The 26,033-nt window shown below is 40.2% G+C and overlaps 1 protein-coding gene across 1 annotated transcript in view; it reads left to right on the plus strand.

Annotated features, from left to right (window-relative positions):
* Positions 1 to 102: 102 nt before the first annotated feature.
* Positions 103 to 26,033, plus strand: part of GRIA2 (glutamate ionotropic receptor AMPA type subunit 2) — a 141,205-nt gene continuing 115,274 nt past the window's right edge. The window contains exons 1-2 of the mRNA XM_031670337.2: positions 103 to 471; positions 1,014 to 1,154. Of these exons, the coding sequence (XP_031526197.2) occupies positions 384 to 471; positions 1,014 to 1,154 (229 nt within the window). The 5' untranslated portion in view covers positions 103 to 383. The remainder of the gene's footprint in view (positions 472 to 1,013; positions 1,155 to 26,033) is intronic.

The following is a 26,033-nucleotide window of genomic DNA, read 5'->3' on the forward strand; positions in this document are numbered from 1 at the left end:
GTGTGCGCGTGTGTGTGTGCGCGCGCGCGCGTGTGGAGAGGGGAGAGGGAAGAGCGCGCGCGAGGGTGAGTGTGTGAGCGCATGGGAAGGGAGCTGAACATCCGAGGCGCGGGGACCACAGCGGCAGCCCTGCTGAAAACTGCGTCCAGCCAGTCCTCCGGACTTCGGAGCAGGGACCCGGCGTAGGGCAGCGGCACCCACCCGCAGGACCTGGGAGATAGGCATTCTTCTGCCTCCACTTCAGGGTTTTAGCAGTTTGGTGCTCAATTGCTGCCTCAAAATGCAGAGGATCTAATTTGCCGAGGAAAACGGCCAAAGAAGGAAGAGGAGGAAAAGGAAAAAGAAAAAAAGGGTATTTTGTGGATGCTCTACTTTTCTTGGAAATGCAAAAGATTATGCATATATCTGTCCTCCTTTGTCCTGTTTTATGGGGACTGATTTTTGGTGTCTCTTCTAACAGCATACAGATAGGTAGGTACCCTTTGTGCTCTGCTTTTGAATTGTGCATAATTTGGTGGTAATCTTTGTTCACTGTGGACAAATTAATTCATGTCATGTAGACTTATGTCATACCTTGACTGCATTCCAGATTTAAACTGCCTAGAATATACATGTTTTTCTTAGGATGAAGCAAGGCAAAGACTATGCCTTTGACATAACAGAGGAAAAGGTCTTCTCATTTCTGACCCCCCTCCCCCAATTTTTTCCATTCTGCCTTAACGGCTTTTCCCCGTTTGTTCAGATTCTCTAGGAGTCTGAATGCAAAGCTTGTGATTTCTCGGAAAGGGTAGAGTTTCTGGCCACCCACCGTGCCCTGAGACTCCTCCGTGTCCTGACCCCTGGTCTACTGTTTGGATGTTCGCCCCCCCCCGCCCCCCGCTGCCCGGGTCGGCTGATGTGTTTATTCGGCCTATTAGCGTGAATCAGGGACTCCCGGGCAGTCGGGCTCCAGCAGGCTCCCTCCTTCCCCTCCCGGCACTGACACCGTTCTGCTTGGTGTTTGTTCTTCGCAGGGGGGCTGTTTCCCAGGGGCGCCGATCAGGAATACAGTGCATTTCGGGTAGGGATGGTTCAGTTTTCCACTTCGGAGTTCAGGCTGACACCCCACATCGACAATTTGGAGGTGGCAAACAGCTTCGCAGTCACCAATGCTTGTAAGTAATGAATATGCATGCCCTTTCGAGGCCGTCCGCGGAAAGCTGGCGAGTGTGAGTGCGGGCCGGTGTGTGTGTGTGTGTTTCTGCGTGTCAGCGTGTGGGTGTAGTGACTGCACACGCGCGTGCGTGTGACGGCGGAGGGAGAAAGTGGCTGCAACCTCGGAGACCCCCGCTGGCTGGGGGTGGGGAGAGGAAGCGAAAGGCACTGAAGAGTGTGCGCACTGGGGGCGGGGGGGGGGTGGATGTTGGAGCGGGGGGTTGCGCTTCCTTAGGTTCCATGGGTTCTAGATTAGCTCGAGTCTTCCAGAGAAGCCCCCGCCCCTGCGTGCCGGCTGGCACCCAGCCCACGGAGAACACGGGGTCCCTGGGGCGCGCCGTCGGGCTCTGGGTAGACCCCACCGGGAATTGCTGATCCCAGCCGCCTGCGGCCGGGGATTTAAATCTGCAGGCCCCTCTCCGGGTCACTCTGCGGACCTGCGCGAGCCCTGGATCTCCGCCGAGACCCGCCAAGTTGTAGCCTTGGGTCTGGAGTTGGGCTCTCGGCCGTTACATAAGGCCCACCGAGGGGCGCGGCGGGGTCACGCAGGCCGGGGCGGGCAGGGGTCGGGGGTGCAGGGAGCGCGGTCCTTGCTCGCTGCTCTGGAGCTTCGGGCCAAGTTGCAGGACGATTCTGCCCTGGGCGCCGCGGGCGGCTGGCTCGCCGGCTGGGGCGCTTTGTTACCCTGTCGTGGGGCTCCGGCGGAGGCGGCTGGAGGAGGAGGACCCGAAAGCAGAGGGATGCGCCGAGTTTGGAATCGGGAGAAGTCGCCCATCAGCCATTTTAGTCTTGGCAGCTCTGCGTGTTAGTCCTAGCACTGCCTAGGGCACGCCACGAAGCTCCATCTAGGCTTCAGAGTAATAGGATCCAACCAATTAAGTCTCCAAATGGTTCAATGGAGAGGCTGGCGGGCCCGGGTCCAGGCGCTGCCACCCCCGCGCCGGCGTGGGCAGTGCGGCCGAGCCGCCGGACCCTCCCGCCCTCTTGCCGGCAGCTGCCATCATTTCCTGCCGACCGAGTTGGGGTGACTCTTTCCTGATTTGAGGTTCTCAGTGTTAATTTCATAGCTGGCAATTTCGTGGTGGGGGGCGGTCTGCAGATGGCTCCCCTCCCGCTGTGGTTGGAACGTGAAGGAGTCAGCGGAAAATTACCACCGAAAAAGCCCGACCGCAGTGTCCCCACGTTAGACAAATACTGGTGGTTGTCATCCCACTTCCCCGGGTCATATATTACCCTTAATCATGTAGTCCATGGATTAGCTTGATTGTGGTCTCAGGGACATCAGTCCTTTTGCAACTGCTGTCAACCGGATGAATGAAAGAATCAAACAATTTTCTTCGCCTGGTAGAACCGAGGTTGTTATTATGGTCATATGAGATGCTCAGAACTCGATGGTTGAAAAAGAATCTATTTAAGAAGATTTCAGTGCTGTATGTTTTCTTCACGTGTTGATACCAAGTGGGAAAAGAAACTGGGGACGGTGGCATGGAAAGACAGAGAGAGAGAGAGAGAGAGAGAGAGAGCGAGCGAGAGAGACAGACAGACTTAAGTGGATTTGCAGCTTTCAAAAAATCTCCATGAAAGAATGTAAGAATGTCTTGGAAAATTTTAATATATATACATACATGTAAGGAAACAAGTAGCTTAATTTTTGAAGGCCTTTATACTTGACCTATTTACCTACTGGATTTAGATTATTCACTTGATTCTGTATCAGGCTTCCAGTTTGTTTTTTGCACATGAATTATGAGCATGACATACATTTGTGCTAAGTATCTGACTGTATGTAATTGGATACTAGTGTGAAAATGCTTTGGAAAGGGATCAACGAACCTAAGACGATGATTATTGGAAGGATGTAGATTTTAAAAACAAGGTGAAAGTAATTGACAGATGTATTTTTTGAGAATGGCCAGTGATGGAGAAATCCCCTCACTGGTGAAGTACCACGGGGGCCTGTCAGGGAGCAGCTCAGACACAACCGCTGGCCGAAATGAGTATCCTTTCTCTCCAAATGCTGAATGGCTGTGCTGGGGCTTTGTAAAGACTAAAGATTATGGCTAGTTTAGGTTAGGAGACTAGTTTAGGTCCTCAGTCCCAATATTTTTGAATAATTTACTTTTAATATAAATCTTTATTGAAATAAGATGTGCAGACAAGAAATGTACCTCTTTCAAACACATATAAATCCATGCATTTCCACAGAATGAATACACCCATCTAACAAGGCATGGATTTCATTAAAAAAACACACACACACGCACAATTTAATTTGCTTGACCACAATTCTGAGAAAACGGGAAAATCAAGTCTTTATTTTGCACATATTTTTCTCAGATAATGGAGCTGAAATAAAAAATTGCATGTCTCCAGATCCCCAAATTACTCCTCCCTGGAGCATTCTACACGGCACTGAAACAAATTGTGGTGAGGAACCGAATACATTTTCAAGTTTCTGACATGGGAATTCTGAACTCCCGTGTTGTAAGTCATCTTACTGATCGCTGAAGGGAACTAGCGAGGCCCTGAGACTCATTCTAGAGAATTTTTTGGAGTTGACATTTTAACTCATTGACTGGACAGATCACTTAACGTGTGTGTGTGTGTGGGGGGGCTCAGTTTCTTCCTTCCTTCAGGAATTTCACAATCTAGAGTTTGTAAAATGAAATGGAGAATTCGTAAACCATTTCTTTTTTCTTTTCTACCAAGAGCAATAGAAAATGTAAAATTAGTTTAACTCTTTTCAGAGAGAGAGAGAGAGAGATGCTTATATAAATTACCATCACGAAGTCAGCAGTCACAAATGAATAGCAGTTTTGACTGTCACATTTGTGACGATGAGTTTTGGTCACTTCAATCCTGCTCAAGATTTTTCTGCAATGCTCAGCCCCTGTTTTCTTGAGTTTTCAGTCGGGGGTGGGGGAAATCCATGGTTTTTTCCTTTATGAAGTAAAAGCAGCAGCATCCAATATGTTGAGAGCAGAAATCAAAGTGATGTTGATTGCCTCCAGAAATCTAAGGAATTCTACCCCTTAGCTCTGGTATTAAAATGTGTATCATCTATCGGCATCATAAAGTACCTCCCGCTTCCTCCCTGTTGAACCATAAAAATCCCATAGGGTTAAATTTAGATATTAAGAAAGTAGAGCTATAAACCTTAATACTGTGATTTCAAACTAGAAGAGATACTAGTTTTCAAATTTAACTGTATTCCTGAGATGGGGGAGTTATTTGGAAACACCTTGCTGGAAAGACCCAGCGGCAAGGGTTAAGGTTATGCAAAGGGAATGCAGCCATTATATTCTGAACTGGGTAAAATGACTATAGGCACGGAGCTGGGGTAATGGCAGGATCTCCTTGTTCCCTTCCGTTTCCATGGGTACCTGTGGAAGTAGACAGATTTCTCATTTCTTTCTTTCTTCCTCTTCCCCCTCTTCCACAAGGCTGTTCAGACCTGACTTTAATATGACAAAATCCATAGAACAAGAAAAATACATACCTAAGACTAGCATCTGATGTGCTTCAACAGCTAAAGCCAGTGATGGGCTCGCGAATTCCTTCCTCCCTTCCTCCCCAGCCCTCTTCAGTGTTTGCCTCCAGTTGTGTGGTTGTCACAGAATACATGAATGCTTTTCCCATAGTAATTCCTTTCTTCTGATCTTTTCCCTCCACGCTCTTTCACATCGTTTCCAAATCCTTATTGCGTTGACGGCCTTCTCTGTGCCCTGGCCACTATGTCTTGTCTAAGAACTTCAGTCCGAGGATGCGAAGATACTCCAGTGGTTCTTCTACAAAAGCAGTTTATGACAGTAACAGAATGTTTGTGAAATTAATCAATTTGATATTGACCTATGTGTGTACAACACACACATATATATATATATAGTTCAACTAAATCAACAGCAGGTTTTAGGAAAATTCTAAACATTTTTACATTCTAAAAAGTTTTAATAAACTTTAGTGCTATGCTCATTATGAAAGCTTGTTTAAAATAAAGCTGTCTGAAAGGGCTATGGACATGGGTATTTGATCACGTAGGGTTTGGGAATTAAACGTATTAAATATTAAATGTCCTCTTCAAAATTTTTCCTGTTCCTTTTTGTGCATGACCTTGACAAAGAGCTGTTAGTGTCTTTAGAAATAATTTTATATTTAATTGCATAAAAAATAAATTTACAAAAATATTAAATTTAAAGGAACAGTAGATAAAAATCTACTTTTTCTCGAAGCCAGCAGATGGAGATGTTGGAGAAAATATTGTTCTTTCATAAAACTGTTGCGCATATGAATACCTTTTGAAACAGTGTAAACATGTTTATTTAGAGAAATTGAAAAAATATAAATGGCATCTATTTTGCAAAAATTCACTTAAAATGCTGTCTTTCAAAAATAATTCCCAGTGGCTTTTAAGAAGAGTACCTTTGCTTTTATTTTTAGAATAGTTTATCTTAAATGTCCTTGTGAATTTGCTTCATAAAGAAATTCAGGAACATTATCGATTATAAACGTTCTTGGAAGAGAGAATTCTAAAAGTATATTTTTTTTCAGCTTTTTAACCTTGATTCTTCAGATTGTCTTTTAAGGTATATTCTTATCCCTGAATTTTAGTCATGAATTATTGAGATTGTATATCTGTGTTCATCAAATTAATTGATACTTACTAAACCTTTTTTATTACACTTTGCATGAATTTGACTGTGTGTGTGTGGTTTTAAATTGTGAGTAGTTGTAGATTGGCTGGGCTATCATGTTTTGTCATTTTGTTGAGGCAATTACAAAAGCTTGGAGTTACCTACTTTAATATATGCAAAAGTTTTGTAAAACCAGAATCAACTTGGATGCTGTTAAGCGATCGTGAGAATCCGTGATGTGAAGAAACCCAGGAACACATGTACCAGGACACAATCTCTTACAATGTGGGGTACGAATCCTCAGTTATCATCAACTGGAGGTTACAAAGAGTGAAACAGCTCTTTATATGGCAGAATAATTAATTTGTCATTGGCCTTTTTAGAGTTAAGCTTTCAGACTTCATGTGTCAAAAGAGAATTCAAGAAAACTAATACATGACACTAAATGGAAATCAAAGAATGGGGTTGGTTGAAATATTCTGTTTAGGATATGAGAAACTAAGCATTTACATAAAAATTACTGTGTGAAACTATGGAAGCTTAGAATTAATAGGATTTTATTCCTATACTAAATTAATAGCATTTTATTCCTATGCTATTCCTTTTTGAGGTCTTGCTGGTTTCAATCAGCTGATCAGGTGGTGGGGAGTGTTTCATGTTCATGTCAAGCTTTAAAAGTGGTAGGGTCACTGCGCTGGGACATCCTGACCGCAGAATGCTAATTCATGCCAGAGCCCAGGTCCTCTCAGAATCTCCTCCAGTAACACTTAACACACGTTCAAACTTCCTGGAGCCCTGACAATTTTCAGGAAGGCTATAGAAGACCAGTTGTTTCCTGTTATGATTGACTTTTCAAGAAGTGTGGGTTTTTTTTCCTCCTCTTCCTCTTTACCCTTGGGGGGAAGAAAAAGTCAATAGAAGTGCTTAATCTGCAGAGCAACTGCTATTACAGGAAATAAACCTAAATTGAAATAGACTTTTTTTTTTAAAGTGAGCAGAGGCTATATTACACAGAGCCAAAACCTTGTAGGTTCTCCAGACACAATTAAAATATTAGTCTTTTTCTTATGACAATTTTCATTCAGAATTTCTGAGGTTGTCTTTAATGATCTGAATAACTAATGGCCAAATGTCTTAAATGACTTGCCTCTTCAATACAATAGGAAAATTAGTTGTTGAATTCTAAGTTACAAATCTGCAAATCCCCCCCAATTTCAAAATTTTCAAACACTAAAATGTTTTTCAAAGCAGATTTCACTAATTTGGGGGAAAAAATGGATGGCATTCTTACAGTGGTGTCTGTTAGTAGTCGAACGCCTTTTTTTTTTTTGGTACTATTCAAAGTATTTTGTCATTTTTTGATAATTTTAATTTATAGAATGAAAACGTTTAAAAATTCACATGGAAAATGAAAACGTGCCTTTCTTAAAGGCAGAATCATGCCTCTGTTGGCTTTGTATCCTTCAGGGTTGTTTACCTAATCAGCAGATTTAATATTATAGCAGCAGTTCTTGTTACAGAATTAAGCTTTTTAAAGTCAGAATGTTGCTCTTACTCTACAGTTAGATTTCAGATGAAACAATTTACTTGGTATCTGCCTCAGCTCCTATTTCGATAGAGGTGTGATACATGTTTCACTTTCATCAATGAGATAGATGTCTTCAAAGCTATTTATTAAAGCTATTTACTTTAACCCTACTTTGCTTTATGTTAAAATGATCTGCTAACATACGTGTGTTAAACGGTGCAGAAGGCATGTTGGAGGTGGTTGGAATACAGGACCTGGTCCTCAGGGCTCTGACAGAGGTGAATGACTAATATATAGTTTAAGGTTAAAGACGATTTTAAAATTTAGAGTCTTAAGTTTATACTGTATAGCACAGGTAACTATATTTGATATCTTTTAGTAGCTTACGGTGGAAAAGAATATGAAAACGATTATGTGTATATTCATATATGATTGAAGCATTATGCTGTACGCCAGAAATGGACACAACATTATAAACTGACTATACTTCAATTAAAAAAAGAAGTAAAAAAATTTCGTGCTTGACATTTATAAGAATCTTTAACTGAATAGAACAGATAGATTGCGGGGAGGGAGTTCATCACAGGAAGAGAATTATGGGGAGGTAGTTTCTTAGGTGGTTTATTTTTCATTTCTTTTACCGTTTCTCAAACAAATGACATAGACCCCTCATAATTTTACTATTTAGATTGTTACTCAGAATTTTACTTTATAGTTATATATAGTTTATTTATGGGTATGTTATGTTAAGATCTACATGTTTTCCTGGTTAGTTTAGTATTTAAAATATGAGCACAAACCGGATGGAGTTGAGAAATGCCGAAATTCTAGTTTGTCTTTCATACTTTGAATAGGGCGTCACATTTCTATGGAGCTATTTACCCTTCATGTGAAGTTAATTTCAAACTGTAAATACTACAGAATTCACTTATTTTATGCTGCTCTGATACTCCCACTGTGATCGAATTTCAGTGAACCTTGGAAGATACCCATTCAATGCAAATATTTTTAGTTTAATCTTTATAAAAACCCAATGATATTGATGGAAGTGATAGGAATACGTTTATAGAAACTGAGCATACTGCGTGCTAATTCCTCATCTCTGTAACAGACTGTGGCCTTAGTCAGTGATTTCTAACTTCGGCATAAAATTAAGTGAAACTCATGTTACGTAATTTCATATAAAAAAAGGTTTCCTCAACCCATAAACCTCTTGGCTTTGCACCCAAATACTATTCTCTTTCAGATTTAGTACTCATTCTACAATTTCTCTAGCAATTAGTATTTGGTCTACTGCGGTCAGTAAGCAATGTGATTATGTATTTCTTGTTACTTTTGCAAGAATAAATGGCTAGTGTGAGCATTTTGAAATAATTATTTTTCAGGCCAAAGGAAAAAAAGAAAATTTCTTTATAGCCGCTTGAAATTTACAAGATTTCTTAAAGTGTGGGAAGGGGACCTTGGACAAGTAGGAAAAACTCCAAGAGGCAGCGTAACTTGGTGTCCTGGGCAGGGGAGGAGGAGGAATTTGGAACTGGGAATTTCTTGTCTTTTTTCTTTTCTTTGTGTGTAAGCTTCCGATGGACGTGGTGTTTGGTTAGTTCGCACAGGTACGGTCAGGCTTCTCCACTAGCACTGAGCTCCTGTCAAACAGTGAATTCTTATCATAATATTACTTTAGACACAGATTTCTATTAACTACTTCCGGGGGAAACCAGAAGGAAAAGAGACATTCTGGATTCCTCATAGGCAGATATACCAATTTCAGGCCCTTTGTTGTTTTGGGCTGGAAAAAAAAAAGACCTTCATGGTGTAATTATGAGCTTAACATATTGACTGAAAAGTCTTGGGACACATTGTAGTTAAAAACATGTCATATGGAACCCACTACTAGAATTCGAGTTTATGAGAGTCACAATAAGCTTTATCTCCTGCTCGGAGTTCCTGAGATGTAGCAACTCCAGAACTGCTGATAACAGCTTCCCCGACTTATCGGGAGAACGCAGAAAAATTTGTCTTTTAGTTTATGTTATCTGGTGGGGACACAGTTTACCTCTTTCACATTTAGATAATGGTTTTAACAATCTGAGACATATTTTAAAATACATTAGTATGTCTTACAGGAATATTTCACAGAATTAATGATGCTTCTCGAACCATACATAAGTTTATTTGTCATTAAAGTTAATTATGGAAACAATTATTACAGGGCAATTTGGGACTGAAATGAGTAGCTCGTCTGAAGATTAAAAGGTGGAGGGGGGTCCATTTACTTAATATGTTGGAGAACACTGTCACAGACGTTTTAGTGGTACTAATTTGGGACATTTTGAATGTATTCCTGAAGGCGTTCATGTGAGCTATTTATTGTGAATTGCAGATTTTAAAGAGACCGTCTGTTTTCAACAATCCCGCTATCACAGAAGTAGCTCCTGCAATTCCACAGCAGAAGGAGGCTTCCTCTAAAAAAAAAAAAAAAAAACTCTCTCCTCCTCACACGCACTTGGCAAAGAAAGTTCTGGAAGCAACGATCTCTAGGGGTGGTTGGCAAAGCATGCACGCTAGTTTTTCTTGGAAGATAGATTTCAGTTTAGAAAATGATTTTTTTCTGTACTCATATCTTCTCTTGTGTCGGGGAGGAATCAAAAGACTTCAGTCTTATTTTTAGTTTATGCATGAAATGGAGCTACTGAGATGCAACATTCCCAAGCACTTTCTCAGTGTACAGCTTGATCTGTTTTACCCGTTTCTTAGTTCTCACTAGTTTACAGTGTTGTTACTAATTTACATCTGGAGAGGACATTTTAGGAACAAAGGCAATGATTAAGAGAAGATATCAAGGACATTTAAAATTTTTTCTTAATTTGTTTTTGCTTTTTTGGGGGGGGGTTGGGGAATTAGGCTTATTTATTTATTTTTAAAGGAGGTACTGGGGATTGAACCTAGGACCTCACGTATGTTAAGCGTGTGCTCTGCCGCTGAGCTACACCCTCCCCTCAGAGAGGATGTCAAGGAGCTGGAGAGTTTTGGTATTTTGATGGGAAGCACTGAAAATCCTCATCTTTATCTCTTGAAAGACAGACAAGTCAAGAATTCTCATTTTATTTATTCTTTAACATTTTTTTATTGAGTTACAATGTTGTGTCAAATTCCAGTGTAGAGCACAATTTATTTTAGTTATACATGAACATACATATATTCATTGTCACATTTTTTTTCGCTGTGAGCCACCACAAGATCTTGTATACATTTCCGTGTGCTGTACAGTATAATCTTGTTCATCTATTCTGCATATGCCTGTCAGTATCTACAAATTTTGAAATCCCAGGGAATTTTCATTTTAATGATAAACATGGGAGTGTTTAAAAAATGTTTGTGTCTTTGCAGTTTGCAGCCCAATGTCTTGGGACACAGAATAGCATTCCTTATGAGTCAGAACGTGGAATGGAATCCCGGTCCTAATATTAATGTGTGACACTGGACAAGTTGTTTAACGTGGCTCCACCTTTGTAAAAGGGAGTCACACCTTGTAGGATGGTTTTGAAGAGGCACATAGGCATAAAACCTCTGTGCACTGTGTTAGGTACATCTAGGTGCTTGGAGACGAGTGGACTTTTATCACCTTCTGTGCTGGGGTCTTGGGATAGTTTGGATAAGCACTTGCCACAGGAGGCAGGAGGACAAAGAAGAATGCACTTCTCATTTCTCGTTGGAATCTTTTTCTGCTGTTTTGTCTACAAGGGCTGGACTGTTTGGTGACCAAGAAGGGACTAACCCAGTAAACCACATAAGCCACTTAAAGATACGTGTAGTGCACTACCTTATGAGACTGGTCTTTCAAAGCCGGGATGCTGAAACTGGAGCGTTTCTCCATCTCTTCCTTCATCCCGTATCACTTACACCAGGATGTTCAACAGCGTGGAACTCTTTCATCCCCTGTGAACATAATTAAGATCTCTCCACACATTGTCCAACTGTGCATGTTATAGATTCCTTGTGGTCTAGCTCACCTAATTAACTAAATTATATTTATTTAAATGAAAAGTATACAAAGAGAACACAAAGGCAAATAAGGGTTTGAATGTGATTCAAAACTGTATGATACAATGCAGATTTCTTCCTCTTTGTAGGATGAGGCTGTTTCCTCATGCTGCCTGATACTGTTATTAGGGGCTTAAATGAGAAAATAAATGCCTTGATTCATTTGTCATAAGTGATCCAAATATTCCCTTTTCCCCTGTAACTCAGCCCTTTACCAGGGACTGAACAGCATGCTCGGAGCAAAGGAGGAGAGTGAAATGAAAATTCTTGCCTTCAGAGAGCCTGTATCTCTGCCCGCTTTATATTGATGGATAACTTTTATCTTTTCAGAACGCGTCCTAGCTCTTTGGTCTTCCCTGTAGCTCTATAAAGCTTATAGGATAAATGGAATGATGATTATACCTGTCCTCAGGTGGGAAAACAGAAATGTAGGTGAATTGCTCTAAGCTACTGTGAGATCTGTGGAGGACCTTCTAGAAAACCAGTCTGCTGCCCCCTGGGTCAGAGGTTTTCGCCAGCATCAGGTGGGTATGCAGCCAGTACATTGGTTTGGGATTCTGGCTGCCACGTGCACGGATTGTGTGACTTTGTGTGTGTCGGTTAAACTTGCTAATCCTGTTTCCTCCTCTGTAAAATGGGGGTCATTTTCATACTCGCCTCCTAACGTAATTGTCAGATTTAGATGAGAATTGTTGCCCTGTATAATATAGTGATTAATGTTGCTAATTTCAGTGATTTCCAATCCCCCTGAGTGCCTATTAATTACCTACACTTTTAGCTGCGTGGAGGAGGACACAGTGGCTAAGAGGAGCTGACAGTTCTCTACGTCATTTTCAAATGAATAAGCTTCTTTCATACAACAATTCGAGCTCAGACTAGAGACTAGGGTTTATTCTGTTATCATTTTAGGGTACTGGTGAGTTTTTAATGATCCCCCCAAGCCCCTCTATTCAACAGATAAACAGTAAGAACTGAAAATCACGTGTAAGTTAACAAAATGTCGATTCTGGTTAGCATGAGGTGTGAACATCTGGACTGTTCGGTCACCCCTCCCACCATCAGGATCTTTGAGCACATGGAAATGAGGGCGGCTGTTCCTTGTGAAGAGGGTGACATTATACATGGGACAGGTTCCTTGTGACTGCTCCAACTTCTTCCCTGTAGACCAGTTGTCTGCATCTTATTGCTGGTCCCCAGGCCCTCTGTCATCTTCTTTGACAGTTCCTTCCTCAGCACGAATAAGGGAGCCTCTTTTGGCCCATCCCTTGCCTGTTAGGTCTCAAGATTGAAAAATGTTCGAATAATTACTTGTCCAGAGATTACTTCCTTTGGACACTGGAGAAACACTTTTATTTTTTAAGGGGGAGGTAATTAGGTTTATTTATTTATTTTAATGAAGGTACTGGGGATTGAACCCAGGACCTCGTGCATGCTAAGCATGTGCTCTACCACTGAGCTCTACCCTCCCCCCTGGAGAGACACTTTTTGGGGAGATGAGATCACTGATTGTGAGTCAAAATACTTCATTTAGAATGACAATCTCCATGTCCATCCATGTTGCTGCAAATGGCATTATTTTATTCTTTTTTATGGCTGAGTAGTGTTCCATTATATAAATACACCACATCTATTTTATCTAATCGTCTGTCAGTGGACATTTAGGTTGGCTCCATGTCTTGGCTATTGTAAGCAGTGTTGCTGTGAACATTGCGGTGCATGTGTCTTTGTTTAGGTTCCCTCTGGGTATATGACCAGGAGTAGGATTGAGACAACATTGAAAACTGACTATACTTCAATTGAAAAAAAAATATATATATATATATACACAAAAAATAAGGAAGTATCATGAATGAGTTCAATTTTTTTAGTTTATGAACAGTTCACTCCCTCATTCTGTGTTGACTTTTGTTCGTCTTACGCTCCTTCACATTGCAGTGAACAGCAGCATGGCTGCTCTTTAATGGAGTGTGGCAAGAACTGGGTCACAATGACTCTTTGAAAGCAGATCCATCTATTTACAAGATAGTGTTATATTGGTGACTTTGGATTTGGGCCTGAAGTAGAAAACATGGGAAAAATTCAAATGCTTGTCTTCAGAATGCTTCTGTCTACGATGTCTGTGTGCATCAAAAACTATCACAAGATCTTTCTTCACCTCCTTCCTCAGACTCTTAGGATTCATCTGTTTAAAGCCAGTCTCTTAGGTAATGTCTCAGGTGACAAAGAACAAGAGAAGTTTCTGTGTTGGAAATTATTTATGAGTGCAGAAGTTTTTTGGGGGGTCAAAAGTAGCAGTTAATCCGGGTCAGTGACATGCTTTCTTATTATTTTAGAATGTGTAGTGTAGTCATTGTTTCTAGAGCATTTATAAATGTCATCCTGTATCTTGGATCTCGATTTGAATCAAAGTGTCTTCAGAGCAGAAATGGTGGTTCCCAAAATTATGAAGAAAATATAAATACTGAAAAATCGTTGTCTTGCATACTGATGTAGAATATATTGTTGAAAAATGGGACAACTAAATGAGGAACTAGTGATATTAACAGTGATGTGAATTACAGATCTTTCAAAAACAATTTTAATTTTAATTTTTGAATCAGATTTGGAGATGATGATTTATAGTTTATTTTGCAAGTTTTCCTTTTTTTTGTTTCTCTGCCAAAGGCTCTTCAATTCAGTTTGAGATAGCATAGACTGCTGAAATTGCTGGATAGTCTTTATAAATTAATTTCATGCAACTATATAATTTAATTATTATAAATACTATTTTATCTTGTTACTGAAGAAACAAGTTGCAGGTTTTACAATAATATGTTGCGTAAAATACTAAAAATGTTGATGCATGTAGTTATTTTGAATAATCCAGAAGACAGTCACACCATGCTAATTCTCTTGTAATGTTAAAACAGATTATATATAATCTAAATTTCGAGTATTTTAACAGTTTGAAAATTTCAGGTGACAAAATCTTGATTATCTGAAAAAAATTGATTCAGTTTTAACACATATTAAAATATAAATTAATGGAAATATTCACAATAGCATTTGGGTATTGAGTGATTTAAAACTTAAAACATGCAAAAATTAGAATTTAGATTCTTAAAGTTTGTATTTTGAGGTTTAAACATTATGACAGAAGTAACTCACACATATGGTGATTTTTAAACACTACAAAAGGGGATGTAATAAATACTATCTATGTCTTTCCTCCTCCAATCCCACTTTTCTCGGATAATCACCAGCAGTGGTTCCTGGAAATGCTAGCATCCTGCACTCACTGTTCCTTCTGTGTCTTAAGGGGCTCGGAGACCTCTTTTATCTGCACAGAGAGTGTCCCGTGCTTCTGTCTTTACTGCCTGCTGTTCTGTTGTCATTCAGCCCTTTGGTGATGACTGTTTCCATCTTTCCCCGACTGTCTTAATCATGTCTGCAAGTGGGTTTGCAGAATCGATTTCTATGAGTGGAATAACCGAGTCAAAGATGTTTGCAGTTAAAATGTTGCTAAATATTCAAAACGGATCTATTGATTTACATTCCTACCCAGAGTGTGTGTGTGCCTGTTCTCACGTACTCACATTAGCGATGGGTGATGTTCACCTTTTTTAGGCTTTGCTACTGCTGTTTCACTGCTTAAACTTACAGTGATGGGCATCGACTGAAGTCGTGTTTCTCACCACGTTATCTGCATTTCTGTGTGTGTGTGTGTGTGTGTGTGTGTGCATGCACGCTCACGGACCTGGCCTTGCCCAGTTTTCTCTTGGGTTGTGGGTCTATTTATTACTTATTGATACAACATACATGAAAGTAACATGGATACAACATGCGTGAAAGTAACATGGATACAACATACATGAAAGTAACATGGACACAACATACGTGAAAGTAACACACACGTCACGTGGTGTAGCTGTTTTACCCAGACTTTGTTTTCCTTTTAACCTGTTCATTGTTTTCTAGAATCCTGATTTCTGTTCATACTTTTTAAGAATACATATAGTCTTTTCTTCCAGCTTTATTGAGGTATAATTGGCAAATAAAACTGTAATATATTTAAAGTATACAATGTAATGATTTGAATTACGTATCCATTCTGAAAGGATTCCTACAATTGAGTTACTTAACACATCTATCTCCTCACATATTTACTTTTTTGGGGGAGAGAATATATTTTGGAAAGATGAATTTTCTTAACAAATTTCAGTTCTACAATACAGCATTATTAACGATATTCTTCATGTTATACATTAGATCTCATGTCTTATTTGTCTTGTAACTGAAAGCTTTTGTACACTTTTGTGAACCTTTCTCCATTTCCCCCACTCTCCAGCCCCTGGCAAGCATCACTCTAGTCTGTTTTTAATGAGTTCAATTTTTTGTTTGTTTGTTTAGATTCCATATATAAGTGACAGCATGATGTATTTGTCTTTCTCTTACTAAGAATACATATATTCTTAAATTTTCTTTAGTCAGCTTCAGAAATTGCGTATTTTATTGCTTCAGGATTTTTGTGCCTTGCTCAGGAAGACTTCCTGTTCCAGGTTGTTTAAAGAAAGAAAACATCCTTTGGTTTAATACCCATCCTATTTTGGCTTCATGATTCAAAATGAATCTTTGATTCATCTGGATTTTTTGGGGATAAACACTTAAGTCAGGATATAGCCGCTGCTGCTGCTGCTTCTTTTTTTCTTTCACAAGGTTAGCCCGAGTTCACAGCATGGACCATTTTTTCCTCCTTGATTTGAAATGGCACAAGATCTTTTTCTTGTATAAATAGTTCCTCAAGGATTTAAAGACAAACAGGGAATTTACACAGAAAATGAAATAAACAAGATTAAAACTCTATTACAGGCAATACAGGCAAAGGAATGCAAAGTTCTGCAAGACACTTGTTCCCAAAAAATGTTGCTGCTATAAAAAATTGCTTCTGTGCCACTGTGGTCTCAGATCAATAAAGGAGGATGTTAGACCTGACTGTTCACTGAGCCCAGAGGGATAAATGAAGATTTTGTTATGTTTTTGGCTTGCGTCACGGCCTCATATCACTTAAAAGGACTGCTGGTTTTGCGTATTTATAACTCACGTCAAGGTTTAAGTCATAGGTTATGATTATGACTTGATTTCGAACGTCACTTTGAACTTGACTCTGTGGCAATCCTTATGTGTTCACAAATGGAATGTTACGGCCAGAGACTGCAGTCCACATGCACTAAAGAAAGGTAAAGAATTCAGATGCTTGTGGTTTGATTAACTAATGTATAGTTTTATCCTCAATTTAAAAAATAGTTTAAAAAAAGTCAAATATCAAGCTGTTTAAGTTATACATCTGATTTAAACTGGAGTACTAAATAAAATACTAAAATGTTACTCTCATCAGTAAATACTTTCACTTTGTTTTATGGTATATAACAGGCACTGTGTATTTTTGGCCTAACATCAAGGAATTTATAAATCTTTAATAACTACATTTTGTGAAACCCTGAACTTAATGTGACCCTAAAGTGCAGTTTCTAACACATGGCCTTTCCACGATCATTAAAATGGAAAGATTTTTCACTTGCAAGATAACAATTTTATAAAACAGATTTCATTCAGTTTCTTTAAGACTCTGGTCATCTCTTTACACTTTAATATCTTTGGGGGAAAAGAAAAATTTTACCTGGGTGAAAATCAAAAATTTATATCCATAGAATTGCAGGATCAATTTTTTATGCCAGTACTTTAAACGAATTAAATATTTTGCAAATATTGGCTTAGTCTCTCTTCTTACTCCACTCCTAAAGGCGGAGGAAAGGAAGAAGAAGCCACTGATGCCCGTGTCCCAGAGAGGCTGAGGTACCACCAACAGGTGTATGTGATGCAGCTCTGGCCTCACGGTGGAGCGGGACGGCTGGGCTCTGCGCACACAGATTTTTCAGAGAGACATCCCGGAGCACAGACCTTGCTCTCTCTCAAGGGATGCCTTCTGTTTTTCTGTTGCCATCCTTTGACTTCTATCTAATTATAAAGGTCATAATCATTTTTTGTTTTGATTTCAGACCTCAGAGTTTGAATTAGTTTGCCATTTGCTTTTAATTTTCTTTGGCAAATTCAGATTCAAAAACAGTCTTTAATTGAATTTTTCTCTTTTTTCTGTTCATTTTTATTTATTTCTAAGTTTTTTCAAGGCACTTGTACATCATAATGTTTCTCAGGTGAATCTCATACAGGACACGTTTATTTATGTATTATGTTTTTTTCAGTTTTCAGTTTTATCAGGTAGAATTGTTACAATTTGACTGCACATGTACAATATATTGCCTGTAAATACATATACACAATATACTGCACATATTTTAAAATTTACATATATGTACTTTTCATTGTTTCTAAGAACATTTAGAGGTTTAGCTTTTTAAACTTACATAGTTATCAAAGGAATAAAGCCAACCACAAAATAAGAATTAATTCAGAAAGATACATACACCCTGCTATTAACAGCAACATTATTTATAATTGCCAAGATAGGGAAGCATCCTAAGTGCACATCAAGAGATGAATAAAGAAGATGCAGCGTGTATATGTAATGGAATACAGCTCACCCATAAGAAAGAAGGATATTTTGCCATTTGCAGCTCTTCACTCACTTTATTTATTATGTTTTCAACTGGACACATTTATTTAAAGATTCCTCCAAAATCAGTATAAAAACTTTCTGAAGCTCTGATTGGAATATTTTCCTAATTATTAAAGTAACCTAATAAGGTAAACGACAACAGAGGAAAATAAAGTTCATCGCTAATTTTACCCAAGAAACACCCCCTTGTTAGGATTTATCGGTGTTCTTTTGTACGTAATGTTATACTGAAACATTTCTGGATGGCGGTAAAGCCGCTCGTAAACTTAATTTTCATGGCTTCGTAATATTTGTCTCCTGGCTTAATTAACTATCTCCTATCTTTGCAGATTTTGTTTGGACCCTCCTTTTATCCATTATAAAATACTGCTGCAAATGAAAATCTTCTGGGTAGAGATTTCCCCTTATTTCTGATGACTGACGTGTTATTATTGGATAAAAGGCCATGAGATACTCAGTGAAGTATTTCGGATACATACTGAGGAAATCCACACCAATTGACAGTCCTGTCAACAATCTGTGAAACGTGTCACCTCACAGACCTCAGCATCGTTGTTACTGTTTTTAAACGTCCTTGTCTATTTCACCCTTGAAGGATCCCTTTTGTTACACAAAGTCTGTTTTCGTGTTTATTACACAGTTATGTTTCTCTTTTCAAACATTGTGTATTACAGTCTTGTACCCAGTTTTCATGGCCATCTTGGTATTTTTTTCCCGATGAATCACATGAGTTATTTATTCAGTTTCACTGTGCCAGATGGAGACGGGGCCAGGGAGTGGCCCATCCAGCAGTTACTTTCTCTGGCCGGGACAAGGACCAGCCACCCGAGGTTCCCTGTCGGTTAGCGCTGTTCATGTGGCCATGTCCAGCTTCCAGGAAGGAGACAGTTATCCCTGTGTTCACAGGAGGAGAATTGTGTGTCGGAGATTAGTGATGTCTGCGAGAGATATGGCCCCTTTGCCAATCAAAACCCATTTTTTTTGCCTTAGTTTATTACCGTCCCTTTAAATTTTGTAGAGGATTATTTTTTAAAGTATTATTTCAGAGATGTTTGTTTTTGGCATTTTCCCCTCTGATATATCTGCACAAGTTTGAATCTTCTGATAACACAGAGAAACAAATGGAAAACAGCACCCTTACTGACTCCCAGTCTCTCTCCCTAGAGCTGACCAGTTAACCATTCCTGTACATTCCTGTGGTTAACTCTATGTCAGTAACGTAATCATATGATTCATTTTACATTTCTCTGTTTTCATTATAGTTTGTATTAATACACTCCAAACCATATTTCTCATTTCAACAGTTATACATATTCTCTTCTGAGTGCCTGCCTTATGGGTTGATATCATCAAGTCACGATTGAGAGAATTTGCATTCTACTCTGTGCTTATAATTGGTCTCATGTACATAATCTTTGCATATGAATTTAGTCTAAAAGGTGAATGTTCATGAGTATTCTTTACATAATCATCCGTAGCTCATTTGACTGTTTTTCAGTTCAGGGCTTTTCTTCTTCCCTGGAGATTCCTGAATTTCTTCTTGTCCGACGTGGCCTTATTGTATCTGCAGGCTGTTACTCTCGTGAATCTGGTTCATGAATTCGAGCTTTCCAGACACTTCCTCCCGTGTTCCTCCTGCAAAGCTCGACTGACTGCTTTGTGCCCCTGACATCCTGGGATGTTACCGTCTTCTGTGGTCCACCATATACGTTTCTGATTCTCAGCTTATTTCTTCGTATGCTAAATCCATTTTTCTTTATCATTTACAGTAAATTATTTTAAAACAATTTTCTTACAATAATAAAACTTCATAACTTCATTCTCTATATTTACATTTATCTATACATACATATACCTATATACACACATACACAGATATATGTAGATCATACATACTTACACGTAGACCTACAAAGCCTTGCTGGGTATTGTCTTCTAGGATAAAAATCACATTTTCTCAGAGCTCCAAAGGAATTCTACCAATCTCCTGTTACCACGTGTTGTTAAGAAGTCTAAGTCTTGTTCCTTTGGGTTCATTCTTTCTTCTTTGGAAGCTTTCAGGAATTTCTTTATCTTCAGTCTCTTAAAACTTCCACAGTGATGTGCCTAAAGGGGCTTTTATTTCCCCATCGTCTTCAACATTCAATTTGAAAGCAGACTCTCCTTTAAGACCCAGGGGATTCTGACTTAGAGGATTTTTCCTTCTCTATTTTCTTTATTATTTCTTTCTAGACACCTGTTTAGTTCCCTCCTGCTCCTATTTAGAATTTATTTAATGTAATATAAGCATGTGAAAGTAGGCCATTCATCAGATTTCTCCGTGAAACTGTACTTTTAAACATCGTTTTATGACTCTGAGGCAATTAAAGTAAATTACATAGCACTTGTTTGGCTAAAGAGAACACTAACCTGTTCTGAGATCGTCTTGGACAGTAATAATGCTTGACCAAACACCTGCCTTTCCCTTCCTACCCATTGCATGGCTATTGGAAAACATTGCTTTTGTGGAATTTTGAAAGCCATAGAGAATCACTGGAATAAGAGAAACACATTTGTAAATGAGGAGAACAGCTGAGCAGGAAAACGTGAGCGATGACGTAAATAATATTTGACATTTGGTCTGTGTGTTCTACATTACTGTTCTTGCTTCATCTTATATTTATTCATAAGTTGCTTTTCTTTCCTCTTTGCAGCAGCTCTGTAAAACCCATCCACAACTGACCCTTGTATTGCATGTTCTACATCCACAGATTCAGCCAACCACAGATTGAAAATATTTGGGGAAAAAAAATTCCAGAAAGTTCCGAAGAGTGACATCTGACTTTGCCTTGCGTGGGCAACGATTTACATATCATTTGCATTGCATTAAGTATTACAGGTAATCTAGACGTGACTTAAAGTGTACGGGAGGATGTGCTTAGGTTTTATGTAAATGCTACACCATTTTATATACAGGACTTGAGCATCCTCGGATTTTGGTACCCGAGGAGGTCCTAGAACCACTTCCCCCCAGACCCTGGGGGATGACTGTATTCACATCTTTCATTTTTGCCATCTCTTTCTTTTGGGAGAGTCTGTCTTTTTGTTGGCAGCATAATAGATTTTTTCTACCTCTTTGATGGTTCATCTTAGACATAATGGCTTTTGAATTTTGAATATGACAATCACGATAATCTTCATTTCAAGAATCTTAACTCTGAAAAGCAGGCAGGTTAAGGCTTCAGCCCTGTTTTACCAGCGACACCACTAAATGATCAAAGAGGGTACCCAGCAGAAAAAATATTAAGTATTCGATAGAAGAAAGAGAGCCCCGGAGATTAGGGGTTTTATTTTTTGCCGTTATCTTTTCCTTGTCCCTCTCCTTGTTGATAATGGAGATCACCAGTCTCAAAAAAAGTAAAGGACAGTTCAAGAGGTATCCGAGGAAAGGGCACATTTCTGGCTGGGAGAAGGTGCAGTTCCCTAGAGAATACTTTGTCTGATGAAATTCCAGAAGAGCGATTTGAATGCTTTCTGATGATGGCACTGGTGAGATCCCTGGTCTCACATGACACTTCAGGAGAATTTCCTACTTTCTTCCACAAAAGTACGGCTGATTCTCATAGGCACAGCAGTTGTGTTCTTTGAAGTGGACGCTGAATTCGCTGAATTAGCCGACACTGACAATTGCTCCTGGGGTGTGTAGGAGCCTCCGGGCACACCATTTTCCTCAACTGATCAACCCATGACTTTGTTTGACGTGTGTTTTTGGTTCAGACGCCTTATTTAACGTGTAGTGTTGCTCTCACATTTGGGAACACAAGACTTCAGCGCCACGCTTGGGAGCCATCTGAAACAGCAAAATCACAAACGGAAAGCCCAAAGACGCAAACACAAACAAACAAACAAGCACCTTGGCACTAAGTGCACTGGGGAAGGGGTGCGTATTTCCAGCAGGAGAGCACGTGGGCGCTGTCACCTCCTTGAGGAACAAGTGTATTGGCGACCGCTCTTGCTCTGTACGTCCGTGGACGTCGCAGAAGCGCTGCGAGTATCAGCTAGTGTTTACAAATACATGGCAGCGAGTAGGCGAGTTTGCAAACACAGAATTCGCGAATATTGACAACTGACTGCATTTGTTTGATTGGAGCCAGCTTTGGGCAACTCCAATAGTTCTTTTTCTACCTTAGCCCTCTGCTGGAATTGAAAGGATTTCATCTGGCTTTGAAATGTCCTTGATTACCTAAGCTGATAAAGCGCCTTAGAGTTGAAAGGGTAAGAAAGTGACATTTCTTACTCTGCTGAAGGAGTTGAAAGGAAAATACTTATTCCTGTAAATTCAACTTCACGGCAGCACGGCTGAAGGACAAAGCATCTTCTTCTATTTTTCTTTCTTTAATAAATGTCCCCTAGATGAGAAGACTCTAAAGCACCGAAGGGCATTAAGCTCCTTTGAAGTGGCAAAGCAGCAGACATTCATGGCCCCTGCAGCGGCAGAATCTGAGAAGTTTATAAGGAGGGTAGGGTTGCTAGGGCGGGAGGAGGGGCAGGTATGGGCACGCGCGCCGACTCCACGGGGTGCAGGGCTGGGCTCTGTCTTGGAGGCGGTGGTCACAGGACTATGTAGTTGTCAGAACTCATAGATGTAAACCAAAGAAAAGAGATTTTTTTCTGGATGGCCACTTAAAGGTAAACCTAAGAAAACAGAAACAAAGAAAAAGAAAAAAAGAGGTCTTTGCGGGGTTCAGCCACGTGTACCGTCCAGATGGCCTCAGCCCCGCATCACTCTCTGAAGGCTGCATCCTTGAAGGGCTTCCGGGCGGAAGGTACCATCCAAGGACGGAGGCCCAGCCGATGGTCACGTCCTCTTGGGGGTCTTCTTCAAGGGGCCCAGGGAAGCCTGAGGGGCACAGACCTGTGGTCGCTATCAGGCAGAAAGGCGGGGACGCAGCCTGGTAGGTGAGCAGGGAGCTGGCAAATGAGGGCCTGCGGGAGGCAGAGCTCACGTCCTCGGAAGCCCTGCTCAGCATAGCGTTTTCGTTTGCGCATCTTTAAGACACACACGTACCTCGGAGCGGAAGTAAACAAAACAAGGCAAGGAGGAGATCTTAGCCCTCTACCTTCTTAGCATCACGAGAGCAAATGTCTGACAAGCTATTCCCTAGGAGGGTGCAAGCTCTGTTTCCACACTTGCAGAACCGTTTTGGGATGATAGAAGGCTTCCTGTCTTTCTTTTTTTTGGGGAGGGGGGTCGGGGGTAGGGGGTGTCACCTGTTCAGTATGAATAGAAATGGCCCAAGAATGTCTTAGGCTCAGTTCTTACCCCGACAGGGACTTGTGGTCATTGTGTTGTGAATTCGTTTGTGTAAAGGAGGCCACTCACTGATGCTGTCATTAAATCAAAATCAGGACCTTCAAACTTTGTCCCTTATTTGGTGCAGACTGTTTTCTGAATGTTGCCCCTGCTGTCTTTAGCGTCCATCGTGAGACACAGGAGGTCAGGGGCAGTCGGGCCTGGCCTGGGGGTCCCCGTGCTTCTCCTCAGCTCCAAGGTTGAGGCAGGGTCTCTTGCTGGCTGTAAGGATGAAGTTTCCCCCTGGAGCCAGGTCACTGGCTGTGTGAATTGCCTCTACTCTGGATGCCAGCGTGGAGAGAAAGGTGGAATTTAATTTGCTCCTTTTTTGATCTGTCTTCATTGCCTTGACCAAAATGTGATCTTTGGTAGGAAAAAATAGCTACTCAAAAACACGTAGCATCAGAAGGATTGTCAGTTTCCTAAAAGTTTATATTATGCCCAATTTATTTCTCAAATGGACAAAACCAGGCATCCACACAGAAAATGGTGTATTTTGATTTGCATTTCTCTGATAATGTATCACCTCACACCAGTCAGAATGGCCATCATTAAAAGTCCACAAATGACAAATGCTGGAGAGGCTGTGGAGAAAAGGGAACCCTCCTACCCTGCTGGTGGGGATGCAGTTTGGTGCAAAACTATGGAGAACAGTATGGAGATTCCTTAAAAAACTGAAAATAGACTAACCATATGATCCAGCAATCCCACTCCTGAGCACATATCTGGAGGAAACTCTGATTCAAAAAGACACGTGCACCCCAGTGCCCATAGCAGCTGAACAATAACCAAGATATGGAAAGAACCTAAATGTCCATCAACAGAGGACTGGGTAAAGAAGCTGTGGTTTATTTATACAATAGATTACTACTCAGCCATGAAAAGTAATAAAATAATGCTTTTTGCAGCAACATAGATGGACCTGGAGATTATCATTCTAAGTGAAGTAAGTCAGACAGAGAAAGAAAAATACCATTTGATATCACTTATTTATGGCATCTGAAAAAAGACACAAATGGACTTATTTACAAAACAGAAACAGACTCACAGACATAGAAAACACACTTACAGTTGCCAGAGGGGAAAAGGGGTTGGGGGATAAATTAGGAGTTTGGGATTAGCAGATACACACTACTGTGTATAAAATAGATAAACAGCAAGGTCCTATTGTAGAGCACAGGGAACTATATTCAACATCTTTTAGTAACCTATAATGAAAAAGAATATGAAAAAGAGTGTATATTTAAAAAAATATGTAACTGAATCGCTATGCTGTACACCAGAAATTAACACAACATTGTAAATCACCTGTAGTTCAATAAAAACTACAATATTTCATAAAGTTATATGTCAATAATGTTTCAAAGTGGTATTCCATTTTCCATTTTGAAGTTGGTTAATAAAAATGCCATTATACTTGCTAACAAAAAAAAAAAAGAAAGAAAATGATGTCTTTTACTGCACGAATGGTGGCAGGAGTGCAGGGGGTACACAGATCCCTTATGGAAGCTGTGATTGCTCACTGTAGCTCTGAACTCAACTATTGCTTTTACTTCCAGGTAAAGACAAAGCTGCCTTGTATTCATCAGGGTTTGTTCATGCTGCCAGGTGCAATCTGTATCCCAGAGGCGACTCTTCTTTCCTTGTGAAAAAAATAAAAATAAACCCACTCTTCTTCCCCCTTGTCTTGTCTGAGTGATAGCAGACCTAGAGTTCCATGTCATTCAGAGAAGGAGCATCCAGCCTGAGAAGCCAAGCCCTCTGACTCATGCCCTGTGTATCTCGTTGGGATCTTCATGTTTTCTGAATGGGCTAGGAGTAGGTTCTCCTTGGGGGAACTGTTAAAACCGAATGACTTTGTAGAATGAAAAGACGAGGAGGCTTTGTTGCATTATTTGAAATGTGCTAAGCGAAATGAAATCCAGCCGTGAACTATCAGGCCCTCAGCAACCAGGATGGATGTGATGCTAAATAGCAAAGCAGTGATGTGTCCGTCTTCGGGGATGCTTTCTAAGGAGGGAGATTTCAAGACCTCTCTGGATGGTCTTGTTTAATCACCAAATAACTCTTCCTGTCAAGAAGCTGGACGTGGTCTAACTGAATTTGTTCCCGCTGTAGTTTACACATCCCTTCTTTTAATCAGCTGTCGGAGAAGGAGACGGAGAGGTCTCTGTTTCCTCAGTGTGACGTGACCGCCTCTACCTCGAGGCAGAGCAGAAACCACTCGTTTGTTTTCTGTGTAAGGAACTCAGCTCTCAGACTCCTCAGGGCACACGACTTTGTACTCCAGTTTATTTTTCTCACTATCTATGACCTCATTCCAACTTTGTTTTACTAAAACAAAAAGAATCGGGGCTTACTGGGTGAAACAGTAGTAATTTAAATTTAATTTTGATGTTAGTCGAGGCTTGTATTCCAGATCACTGGTGTCATTTTGTATTGAATACATTCCAGTCTTCCACGGAGTTTTGAAAAACTCCAAAAACTGCACCCTGTGGACAATGTACGTTCCCTGTGTAGTGTGCGGTGCTGCCTGATCTTCCTGTTGTTGTTGTTGTTTTAAATTTTTTTCTTTATTATTCTTGTATTTGGTTAGGAATCTAACTGTCAGCTCCGCGAGATCAGACAGCAGCGTTCACCTCTCTTGGCCTCAGACACTTTGCTTGTGAAATTTGAATTGTGCGATTATCGTCT

This window comes from Vicugna pacos, chromosome 2, assembly GCF_048564905.1.
Source record: "Vicugna pacos chromosome 2, VicPac4, whole genome shotgun sequence".
Taxonomy (NCBI): domain Eukaryota; kingdom Metazoa; phylum Chordata; class Mammalia; order Artiodactyla; family Camelidae; genus Vicugna; species Vicugna pacos.